The 12951-nt window shown below is 49.8% G+C and overlaps 1 protein-coding gene across 7 annotated transcripts in view; it reads left to right on the top strand.

The window, feature by feature from the left end:
• The window catches only part of frmd4a (FERM domain containing 4A), a 197877-nt gene that overhangs the window by 142139 nt on the left and 42787 nt on the right, over positions 1-12951 (top strand). For 6 of the 7 annotated variants that reach the window (XM_055653487.1, XM_055653483.1, XM_055653489.1 and 3 more), the window contains 3 exons: positions 188-253; positions 2578-2635; positions 5668-5754. In XM_055653487.1, the coding sequence (XP_055509462.1) occupies positions 188-253; positions 2578-2635; positions 5668-5754 (211 nt within the window). Of the gene's footprint in view, positions 1-187; positions 254-2577; positions 2636-5667; positions 5755-12920 lie in introns of those variants that run through there. The other variant, XM_055653488.1, reaches the window with a different exon arrangement.

Below are 12951 nucleotides of genomic sequence, written 5' to 3'. Positions count from 1 at the left end.
CGTGGACATGCAGGGAATGGAGGGATACGGATCACATGCAGGCAGAGGGGATTAGTTTAACTTGGCGTCGTGTACAGCATGGACATTGTGGGCTGAAGGGCCTGTTCCTGTGCTGGACTGTTCTATGTTTTATATTTTGTCAGTGCGTTAAAATTGTTATTAATGCAAGATATTTGTTGGCTTTCAGTGAGGACCGAGTGATTGAATATTACAAGAAGGTGACTGGTCAATCGCGAGGTCAAGCCATTGTGAAGTAAGTCCAACACTGCCCGCACGATGCACCCACTGCCGAGGGAAAGGCCAGATATTACTGTCATCAATCTCATATGGTCATGTGATAGGAGCAGAATTAGGCCATTCGGCCCATCAAGTCTACTCCGCCATTCATTCTATCTCTCCCTCTCAATCCCTTCTCCCCATAACCCCTGATACCCGCACTGATCAAGAATCTGCCAAGCATCAGATCTCCTGGGTTTGGGCAGCTTACACCCCAGCGGTATGAATATTAATATCGCTAACTTCAAGTAACCCTTGCTTTCTCCTCTCTCTCCAACTCCCCCCCCCCCCCCCTCCTATTCAACGTACAAGTTTCACTGTTGTCCTGGTGAGTTTCATTATCAGTTACTCATTTTCACCGCAACCCACAGTACATACAGCACGGAAATAGTCCCTTCGGCCCACCGAGTCCGTGCCGACCAACATATCCAATCACAACCCGTCTGAAGAAGGGTTTCGGCCCGAAACGTTGCCTATTTCCTTCGCTCCATAGATGCTGCTGCACCCGCTGAGTTTCTCCAGCTTTTTTGTGTATATCCAATCACTAGGTAGACACAAAATGCTGGAGTAACTCAGCGGGTCAGGCAGCATCTATGGAGAGAAAAAATAGGCGACGTTTTGGGCCGAAACCCTTCTGGAAATAGGCAACGTTAGGGGAGGTGTGAGAGGGGGGGAGGGAGGGGGTGAGGGGGGAGGGGTGGAAGGTGTGAGGGTCTCTCGGTCGCGGGTGCAGCAGCATCTATGGAGCGAAGGAAATAGGCAACGTTTCGAGCCGAAACCCGGAAGGGTTTCGACCCGAAACGTTGCCTATTTCCTTAGCTCCATAGATGCTGCTGCACCCGCTGAGTTACTCCAGCAATCTGTGAAACGTCACCTATCCATGTTCTCCACAGATGCTGCCTGACCCGCTGAGTTATGGTGCAGCAGCATCTGTGGAGCGAAGGAAATAGGCAACGTTTCGGGCCGAAACCCTTCTGGAAATAGGCAACGTTTCGGGCCGAAATCCTTCTGGAAATAGGAAACGTTGCCTATTTCCTTCGCTCCATAGATGCTGCCTGCACCCGCTGAGTTCCTCCAGCACTTTTGTCTACCTTCAATTTTCCAGCATCTGCAGTTCTTTCGTAAACATATATTTTACCTCTTTGCCTTGTTGTTAACTTCTCCCACAATCTACTCTCATTCACCTTGATCCCAACAGCGGCCGGTCTCCTTTCTCATCGTAACATTTTTCAATATCTTTCGTTCATTTGTTCCATATCTCTCGACACCGCCGTCTATATCTCTCATTCCCCTCTCCCCCGACTCCCCGTCTGAGAAGCCTATACCTCACATCCTGTAGTAAATTGTTCGGCCGTCAGAAGGGGTAATGTGATCTAAATCCTTGCTTAGAAACATAGAAACATAGAAATTAGGTGCAGGAGTAGGCCATTCGGCCCTTCAAGCCTGCACCGCCATTCAATATGATCATGGCTGATCATCCAACTCAGTATCCCGTACCTGCCTTCTCTCCATACCCCCTGATCCCCTTAGCCACAAGGGCCACATCTAACTCCCTCTTAAATATAGCCAATGAACTGTGGCCTCGACTACCCTCTGCGGCAGAGAGTTCCAGAGATTCACCACTCTCTGTGTGAAAAGAGTTCTTCTCATCTCGGTTTTAAAGGATTTCCCCCTTATCCTTAAGCTGTGACCCCTTGTCCTGGACTTCCCCAACATCGGGAACAATCTTCCTGCATCTAGCCTGTCCAACCCCTTAAGAATTTTGTACGTTTCTATAAGATCCCCTCTCAATCTCCTAAATTCTAGAGAGTATAAACCAAGTCTATCCAGTCTTTCTTCATAAGGCAGTCCTGACATCCCAGGAATCAGTCTGGTGAACCTTCTCTGTACTCCCTCTATGGCAATAATGTCCTTCCTCAGATTTGGAGACCAAAACTGTACGCAATACTCCAGGTGTGGTCTCACCAAGACCCTGTACAACTGCAGTAGAACCTCCCTGCTCCTATACTCAAACCCTTTTGCTTGATAACATCGCGACTGTAACGGCCAGAGTTATTGCTCCACCTGTTAATGTTAAACGGGAGAGCCATCTCGATCGCTCTCCCTGTTCCTGGATAACATTCTTAGATGCGTCTCTATTTTTGTAGGACGTTGCTAACTTGTGTTGTTTTTTGTCGCTTGCTTTCGTCTTTCATTGCTGCATTCTTCAACAAGATTAAAGGGTTCAACGTTTCGATGTTTCATTAAGATAGCATCAGGAGGGATGGGATAATCCAATTGTGCTTCTCTGCTTTCTCCTAGTTACATGAGCATCGCTGAATCTCTTCCCACTTATGGAGTCCACTACTACGCAGTAAAGGTACGCTATTTGTCATTGAAGTCGGACAGGTACACGGGCAGGACGGGTGTGGTGGGACACGGGCCAAACGCAGGCAGGCGGGACTAGTGTAGATGGGACATGTTGGCCGGGGTGGGCAAGTTGGGTCGATGGAGTGTTTGCACTCCGTCACTCTATGGGACAGGCACAAAGTGCTGGAGTAACTCAGTGGGACAGGCAGCATCTCTGGAGAGAAGGAATGGGTGACGTTTCGGGTCGGAGGGCCGAATGGCCTACTCCTGCACCTATTGTCTAAAACCAGAATCAACAAATTTACCTGTGACTTTCTGGAAATTGGGGGTAAATTTACCTAAAGTTGGGAACCCTTGATCTAGGAGATCACTCGAGGCACAAAGATTCATCTGCACCTCATGTACAGACTTACGCTTTGATGTTTTGTGTATTGCAGAAGGCACTTTATAGACAATAGGTGCAGGAGTAGAGGCCATTCGGCCCTTCGAGCCAGCACCGCCATTCAATGTGATCACGGCTGATCATCCCCAATTAGTACCCCGTTCCTGCCTTCTCCCCATATCCCCTGACCCCGCTATTTTTAAGAGCCCCTATCTAGCTCTCTCTTGAAAGCATCCAGAGAACCGCCCTCTGAGGCAGAGAATTCCACAGACTCACAACTCTCTATGAGAAAAAGTGTTTCCTCATCTCCGTTCTAAATGGCCGACCCCTTATTCTTAAACTGTGTGTGGCCCCTGGTTCTGGACTCCCCCAACATCGGGAACATGTTTCCTGCCTCTAGCGTGTCCAAACCCTTAATAATCTTATATGTCGCAATAAGATCTCCTCTCATCCTTCTAAACTCCAGAGTGTACAAGCCCAGCCGCTCCATTCTCTCAGCATATGACAGTCCCGCCATCCCGGGAATTAACCTGGTGAACCTACGCTGCACTCCCTCAATAGCAAGAATGTCCTTCCTCAAATTTGCACTTTTTCTTTCTTCCAAATGGTCTTGTAACAAATTTACATCTGGCCCCTGGGGAAAGACACAGCAGATTAAACACAACCCAATCCCACACCATCACAGATAAGCGAGTGTCCTGTTACCCTTTCAACCTTATTATATTGTTTTACGATCGCCATTTGTCGCTGGTCAAAAGAGAACAGAATCTGACTGCAATAGATTCTTCCCCTCCCCTTCCCAGCTCCCCACAGCCCACTCTCCTCCTCTTCCTTTCTCCTTCCCCCCCCCCCCACCCCCACATCAGTCTGAAGAAGGGTCTCGACCCGAAACGTCACCTATTCCTTCGCTCCATAGATGCTGCCTCACCCGCTGAGTTTCTCCAGCATTTTTGCTAACCTTCAATTTTCCAGCATCTGCAGTTCCTTCTTAAACGCTGGAGTAACTCAGCGGGTCAGGCAGCATCTGTGGAGAACATGGATAGGTGACGTTTCACAGAGTGCTGGAGTAACTCAGCGGGTGCAGCAGCATCTATGGAGAACAGGAAATAGGCAACGTTTCAGGGTCGAAACCAGCGGGTCCGGGTTTCGGAACCGATAACGTTCACCTATTTCCAGAAGGATCTATGGAGCTCGGCCCGCAACGTTTCGGGCCTACCCTTCCAGAAGGATTTCGGCCCGAAACGTTGCCTATTTCCAGAAGGGTTTCGGCCCGAAACGTTGCCTATTTCCTTCGCTCCATAGATGCTGCTGCACCATAACTCAGCGGGTCAGGCAGCATCTGTGGGGAACATCTCCCTGCAATAGACTGCAGGTGCTGTCTGTACGGAGTTTGCACGTTCTCCCTGTGACCTGCGTGAGTTTTCTCCGAGATCTTCGTTTTTGTGGGTCTTCTCCGAGATCCACAGGCTCAGTTTCAACCTTCAGTAAAGCACGCGATTACTATAACACTTGAAAAGGACTTTAAGTTGCTCAGCACTCCGCCCGTCCTTATCCCTTGCTGCCTTTGAAGCTTTGCGATTCATTTTCACACCTGGAACAGATACAGCGCGGAAACAGGCCCTTCAGCCCACTGAGTCTGCCCCGACCAGCGATCCTCCCCGCACACTAGTGTAGGATAGTGTTAGAGTTAGTGGGATCGCTGGTCAGCACGGACCCGGTGGGCCGAAGGGCCTGTTTCTGCGCTGTGTCTCTAATCTAATCTAAAGAATATCTAAACTATAACACAATCCCACACACACTAGAGCCATTTTGTACATTTACACCAAGCCAATTAAACCTACACACGTCTTTGGAGTGTGGGAGGAAACCGGAGCACCCGGAGAAAACCCACGCTGGTCACGGGGAGAACGTGCAAACTCCGTATAGATAGCGCCCGTAGTCGGGATCGAACCTGGGTCTCTGGCGCTGTGAGGCAGCAACTCTACCGCTGCACCACCGTGACGCCCATATTATCTTCATGCTCTATTTTACAATCATACTTTCCTAGTAATCACCAACATTACACAGCTCACAAACAGGCCCTTCAGCCCATCTTGTCTATCCCACCATGCTGCCCCATCTAACCTAGTCCCAGTGGACTGCGTTTGACCAAGATCCCTCTAAATCTGTCCTATCCCTTTGAAGTGTTTGAATCCATTGAGCACTGGGCCTGTACCCGCTGGAGTTTAGAAGGATGAGGGGGGACCTCATTGACTTGATAGGGCTATTAAAGATAGCGGAGTGAAGGGATATGGGGAGAAGGCAGGAACGGGGCACTGATTGTGGATGATCAGCCATGATCACATTGAATGATGGTGCTGGCTCGAAGGGCCGAATGGCCTACTCCTGCACCTATTGTCTATTGTGTTGAATAATTTAGTATTGTACATATTATTGTAAATAGGTGAATAAATTATTTTTGTTTTTTAAAAACAAAGATGATGATGAATGAGTTTATTGGCCAAGTATTCACATACAAGGAATTTGCCTCGGTGCTCCGCCCGCAAGTGCCAACGTGAGGGCCAGTGACAGCTCCGAATGACACATAAAACATTAAGGGTTTGGTTTCTGTGAGGAATCGGAACTGGGGAATGCTGAGCTGTTATGTTCTCTCCCGACAGGACAAGCAGGGCATTCCCTGGTGGCTGGGACTGAGTTACAAGGGGATATTCCAGTACGATTACCATGACAAGGTGAAGCCTCGGAAGGTAAGGCCCCCGGCACTCTGCATCCGATATAAATGTGTGTGGCCATCCTGTTATTCACTCTACGACAGATGGTTTAGAGATAGCGGAGTCGGGGGATATGGGGAGAAGGCAGGAACGGGGTACTGATTGGGGATGATCAGCCATGATCACATTGAATGGCGGTGCTGACTCGAAGGGCCGAATGGCCTCTACTCCTGCACCTGTTGTCTATTGTCTCTTGGCCTCACCGGTAGATTGACCATTGAGGAAGGCAGAAGGTACGCTTGACCGGACGCTTGACCGGACGCTTGGCCGGACAGCGCGCAACAAAAGCTTTTCACCGTACCTCGCTACACGTGACAATAAACTAAACTGGACTGAACAGAACTGGAGTTTAATGGGATGAAGGGAGGGGGGGGTTTGGGGGCCTCATTGAAACTTGGGCGCCGCAGCGGGTAGAGCTGCTGCCTCACGGCGCCAGAGACCCGGGTTCCATCCTGACTACGGGTGCTGTCTGTACGGAGTTTGCACGTTCTCCCCGTGTCTGCGGAATTCTCTGCCTCAGAGGGCGGTGGATGCTTTCAAGAGAGAGCTAGATAGGGCTCTTAAAAATAGCAGAGTCATGGGGATTTGGGGAGAAGGCAGGAACGGGGTACTGATTGGGGATGATCAGCCATGATCACATTGGATGGCGGTGCTGGCTCGAAGGGCCGAATGGCCTCTACTCCTACACCTGTTGTCTATTGACCCTGCGTGGGTTGTCTCCAGGTGCTCAGGTTTTCCTCCCACACTCCAAAGACGTGCAGGTTTGTAGTTGAATTGGCTTTGGTAAGAATTGTAAATTGTCTCCTAGTGTGTGTGTGTGTGTAGGATAGTGTTAGTGTGCGGGGATCGCTGGTCGGCACGGACTCGGTGGGCCGAAGGGCCTGTTTCCGCGCTGTGTATCTCTAAACTAAACTAAAGACGCGGAGTGTTTAAAAATAGACGTGCGGCGTGTGTGTAATCTGCTTCCTTCAGTGTGGTCAGGAAGCACGGCCGGTAATTATTTTGTTCAGCGTCGCTGGAGGTGATTCCATCCTGCGCGATGCAGATGTTGCACATCTGCCGGGAAATTGTTGCCGAATCATCGCTCCGTCATCTGCTCAAATACTTTGCATTATTTCGCTAGCACGCTCTTGCGGACAGTTTCGAATTTTACTGAAGCTAATTAACCTACAAACCTGCATGTCTTTGGAGTGTGGGAGGAATCCGGAGCGCCTAGGCGCTCCGGTTTCCTCCTACACTCCAAAGACATAGAAACATAGAAACATACAAATTAGGTGCAGGAGGAGGCCATTCGGCCCTTCGAGCCTGCACCGCCATTCAATATGATCATGGCTGATCATCCAACTCAGTATCCCATCCCTGCCTTCTCTCCATACCCCCTGATCCCCTTAGCCACAAGGGCCACATCTAACTCCCTCTTAAATATAGCCAATGAACTGTGGCCTCAACTACCCTCTGTGGCAGAGAGTTCCAGAGATTCACCACTCTCTGCGTGAAAAAAGTTCCTCTCATCTCGGTTTTAAAGGATTTCCCCTTTATCCTTAAGCTGTGACCCCTTGTCCTGGACTTCCCTAACATCGGGAACAATCTTCCTGCATCTAGCCTGTCCAACCCCTTAAGAATTTTGTAAGTTTCTATAAGATCCCCTCTCAATCTTCTAAATGCTAGAGAGTATAAACCAAGTCTATCCAGTCTTTCTTCATAAGACAGTCCTGACATCCCAGACAGTCCTGACATGCGGGTTTGTAGGTTAATTGGCTCGGTATACCTGCAAACTATCCCAGATGTGTAGGACAATGTTAGTCTGCCCACTACAGCCAACATGTCCCAGCTACACTAGTCCCACCGCCTGCGTTTGGCCCATATCCCTCCAAACCTGTCCTATCCATGTACCTGTCTAGTTCCTTCTTGAACGTCGGGATAGCCCCAGCCTCAACTACCTCCTCCGGCAGCTCGTTCCATACACCCACCACCTGGTCGGGGTGGACTGGGTGGGCCGAAGGGTCAGTTTCCGCGCTGTATATTTAAGAATAAGGGGTAAGCCATTAGAACGAGGAAACACTTTTTCACAGAGAGAGAGAGTTGTGAGTCTGTGGAATTCTCTGCCTCAGAGGGCGGTGGAGGCAGGTTCTCTGGATGCTTTCAAGAGAGAGCTAGATAGGGCTCTTGAAGATAGCAGAGTCAGGGGATATGGGGAGAAGGCAGGAACGGGGTACTGATTGGGGATGATCAGCCATGATCACATTGAATGGCGGTGCTGGCTCGAAGGGCCGAATGGCCTCTACTCCTGCATCTATTGCCTGTATCTCTAAACTAAAGGTACGTCTTTCATTCTGTCATCTCTGATCCTGGAATCTCCCGTGAGCGGGAACAATAAAATATATTTTATTTCGTAAATTAAAGCAGTAAATACATTTCTCCACCGCTGGGGGAGGGGAAGGGGGAGGGGAAGGGGGAGGAGGAGGGGGGGGAGGGGGGGGGGGAGGGGGTGAAACGTCACGGATAAACCCTGGGAAATTTGACCGATTTCCACAACGTTTCCCTTGAGGCCGAGCTGGGCCAACATTGTAAACTGCCTGTTGTCGGATAGAACTGCAGACGCTGGTTTAAATGGAAGACAGACACAAAGTGCTGGAGGAACTCAGCGGGACAGGCAGCGTCTGTGGAGAGAAGGCATGGGTGACGTTTCGGGTCGAGACCCTTCTTCAGACTCAACCCAAAACGTCACCCATTCCTTCCCTTCAGAGATGTTGCCTGTCCCGCTGAGTTACTCCAGCATTCTGTATCTATCTTTGTTGCAAACTGCCTGTTGGTCGGGGGTCTTGTTAACTCTATTATTATTGTTTAGGTTTGTAGACAATAGACACAGGGAGTTGCGGGACTCCCTCATGAAGAGGGTGTGAGATGCAAACTGCAGCACAGCGCAAGCGCAGTGTCAAGCAGCAACTCGACAGCTGGGACACTCAGTATACCCATTTCCCAGACTAGTTTAGTTTAGAGATACAGCACGGAAACAGGCCCTTCGGCCCCACCGAGTCCGCGCCGGCCAGCGATCCCCGCACACTAAAGGGCCTGTCCCACTTGGCGAATTTTTCACGTCGGTGTTTCGCCGATAGATTTTGAACATTTCAAAACAACAAAAATGTCGCAACACTTGAAAAAAAACACCGCCTGTCAATACATCATCACGCCGCGGATATCTTTCGTTGACCTGATACGTCGCTGAAAAATCGCCAAGTGTGACAGGCCCGTAACACTATCCTACACACACTTGGGGCAATTTGCACACACACCAAGACAGTTTCTTCCCGGCTGTTATCAGGCAACTGAACCATCCTACCACAACCAGAGAGCGGTCCTGAACTACTATCTACCTCATTGGTGACCCTCGGACTATCCTTGATCGGACTTTACCTTGCACTAAACGTTATTCCCTTTATCCTGTATCTCTGCACTGTGGACGGCTCGATTGTAATCACGTATTGTCTTTCCGCTGACTGGTTAGCGCGCTACGGTCAGGCAAACGCCTCCGTTGTCATAAGGTGAGAACGGAGAGGTTGAGAAGGAGTTTCTTCCCTGAGGCCATTCGGACTGTAAACGCCTATCTCACCAGGGATTAACTCTACTGAACGTTTTTCCTTCCATTATTTATTATGTAAAAGAATATGTGTGTTATGATTGTGTTTATAGTTTGTTTGGTTGTTTTGTTGTTTGTCTTTTGCACAAAAGTCCGCGAGCATTGCCACTTTCATTTCACTGCACATCTCGTATGTGTATGTGACAAATAACCTGACTTGACTTGACTTGACAAAAGCTTCTCGCTGTACCTCAGTACACGTGACGGTAAACTCAACTGATAACTGTTCACCATGTTGGGGGAGTCCAGAACCAGGGGCCACACAGTTTAAAAATAAGAGGTCAGCCATTTCAGATCCGATTCAATTTTAATTATCATTGTCAGTGTACAGTACAGAGACAACGAAATGCATTTAGCATCTCCCTTGAAGAGCGACATAGCACACGATTTGAATAAAAAAATAATAAGTGTCCGGGGGGGGGGTGATGATTGGCAGTCACCGAGGTACGTTGTTGAGTAGAGTGACAGCCGCCGGGAAGAAGCTGTTCCTGGACCTGCTGGTTTGGCAACGGAGAGACCTGTAGCGCCTCCCGGATGGTAGGAGGGTAAACAGTCCATGGTTGGGGTGAGAGCAGTCCTTGGCGATGCTGAGCGCCCTCCGCAGACAGCGCTTGCTGTCTTTAGGACTGAGATGAGGAAAAACGTTTTCACCCAGAGAGTTGTGAATCTGTGGAATTCTCTGCCACAGAAGGCAGTGGAGGCCGATTCACTGGATGTTTTCAAGAGAGAGTTAGATTTAGCTCTTGGGGCTAACAGATTCGATATGGGGAAAAGATAGACACAAAAAGCTGGAGCAACTCAGCGGGACAGGCAGCATCTCTGGAGAGAAAGAATGGGTGACGTTTCGGGTCGAGACCCTTCTCGTCAAGATATGGGGAGAAGGCAGGAACGGGGGACTGATTCTGGATGATCAGCCATGATCACATTGAATGGCTCGAAGGGCCGAATGGCCTCCCCCTGCACCTATTTTTCTCTTGACACTGAAACTGATGGCCTGGGCTGCGATTAGTTGGGGCATTTCGGTCTGTGGTGCTGTGGGGATGGCGGGAACTCGGCAGTGATTCCCACAGTGGCCAGCGACTTTGTGGAATGAGCAGCTCGAGCTAACACAATCCAGACCTCGACTCTGCAGCTTCCGGTCCCAGCCCTTAAATCACGATCACGGCTTCAATTGCCCCGCAACATATGTTCCACATCACGTATGATGATGTCACGGCAGTCTCGCCTTCCCCAGAACATACATGGCAACCGGCAGATGTCGGTAAACATGTGTATCCATAGCAACAGTGAGAGAGAGAGAGACTCCGCCCGGAACATCATCCTGAACCAGAACTTTAACTGATGCAGGATAGAAACATAGAAACATAGAAATTAGGTGCAGGAGTAGGCCATTCGGCCCTTCGAGCCTGCACCACCATTCAATATGATCATGGCTGATCATCCAACTCAGTATCCCGTACCTGCCTTCTCTCCATACCCCCTGATCCCCTTAGCCACAAGGGCCACATCTAACTCCCTCTTAAATATAGCCAATGAACTGGCCTCAACTACCCTCTGTGGCAGAGAGTTCCAGAGATTCACCACTCTCTGCGTGAAAAAAGTTCTTCTCATCTCGGTTTTAAAGGATTTCCCCTTTATCCTTAAGCTGTGACCCCTTGTCCTGGACTTCCCCAACATCGGGAACAATCTTCCTGCATCTAGCCTGTCCAACCCCTTAAGAATTTTGTAAGTTTCTATAAGATCCCCTCTCAATCTTCTAAATTCTAGAGAGTACAAGCCGAGTCTATCCAGTATGAAGGGGAAGAATGTTGAAAGCAAGATGAGGTCCAGTATTAAAGACAGTCTGAGGGTCACCAATGATACTAACATAGATAGTAGTTCAAGACCGCTCTCTAGTTGTGGTGGGATGGTTCAGTTGCCTGATAACAGCCGGGAAGAAACTGTCCCTGAATCTGGAGGTGTGTGCGTTCGTTTTCACACTTCTGTACCTCTTGCCTCAGTCTCAAGAAGAGTCTCGACCCGAAACGTCATCTATCCACGATCTCCTTAGATCTCCAGGTAGAGTGCTGGAGTAACTCAGCGGGTCAGGCAGCATCTGTGGAGAACATGGATAGGTGACGTTTCACAGAGTGCTGGAGTAACTCAGCGGGTCAGGCAGCATCTGTGGAGAACATGGATAGGTGACGTTTCACAGAGTGCTGGAGTAACTCAGCGGGTCAGACAGCATCTATGGAGAACATGGATAGGTGACGTTTCACAGTGTGCTGGAGTAACTCAGCGGGTCAGGCAGCATCTGTGGAGAACATGGATAGGTGACGTTTCACAGAGTGCTGGAGTAACTCATCTATGGAGCTAAGGAAATAGGCAACGTTTCGGGTCGAAACCCTTCTGGGTTTCGGCCCGAAACGTTGCCTATTTCCAGAAGGGTTTCGGCCCGAAACGTTGCCTATTTCCTTCGCTCCATAGATGCTGCTGCACTATAACACAGCGGGTCAAGTCAAGTCAAGTCAAGTCAAGTTTATTTGTCACATACACATACGAGATGTGCCGTGAAATGAAAGTGGCAATGCTCGCGGACTTTTGTGCAAAAGACAAACAACAAAACAACCAAACAAATTATAAACACAATCATAACACACATATTCTTTTACATAATAAATAATAGAAGGAAAAACGTTCTGTAGAGTTAGTCCCTGGTGAGATAGGCGTTTACAGTCCGAATGGCCTCTGGGAAGAAACTCCTTCTCAACCTCTCCGTTCTCACCGCATGGCAACGGAGGCGTTTGCCTGACCGTAGCAGCTGGAACAGTCCGTTGCAGGGGTGGAAGGGGTCTCCCATGATTTTATTTGCTCTGGAGCAAATTTGCTCAGGCAGCATCTCTGGAGAGAAGGAATGGGTCGAGGCCCGTCTTCGGATGTTTTGACCTGAAACGTCACCCATTCCTTCTGCCTGTCCCGTCTCGGCCTGCTGAGTTACTCCAGCATTTTTGCGCCTGTCTCCGGCTGAAGCCGGCATCTGCAGTTCCTTCCCACAACATTCCCTGCGAGAGCAGCCAGGAAGTGGCTAATCCCGCGGGGAATGTGCGAACGAGCAGCTTCCGATCTGGAGGAGAGGTTCCTCTGGCTGGCTGGCAGGTTGGGGCCACACATGGTTGTGTTTAGTGAGTCGGGATCAGCGGCAGCGGCAGCTTCAGCCCGGGGGGGGGGGGTACACACACTCTGCCGATGCACGGGGGCTGTGTGGAAGAAACGTGAGACGAGAGGCGGAGTAACGGAAGGTGCTGGCGGGCTGCGGGGGGTTGGGGGGGGGACTCTGCTTACACACCGGGCAGGAACGCTGCGGAAATGTAACGCTTCTCTTCACCAGAACACACCCTGGAACTGTTAGAGAGCGGCTCTGTCCAGACGGGGAGAGAGAGAGAGAGAGAGAGAGAGAGAGAGAGAGAGAGAGAGAGTGGGGTGGAGAGATAGATAGCGGGTTAGAGAGAGAGAGAGAGAGATTTACAGAGAGTTACACAGAGAAAGAGTTACAGGGA

The sequence above is a fragment of the Leucoraja erinacea genome, chromosome 22 (assembly GCF_028641065.1).
Source record: "Leucoraja erinacea ecotype New England chromosome 22, Leri_hhj_1, whole genome shotgun sequence".
Lineage (NCBI taxonomy): Eukaryota > Metazoa > Chordata > Chondrichthyes > Rajiformes > Rajidae > Leucoraja > Leucoraja erinaceus.
Note: the sequence above shows the minus strand (reverse complement) of the source record. Positions and strands in the feature narration are given on the sequence as shown.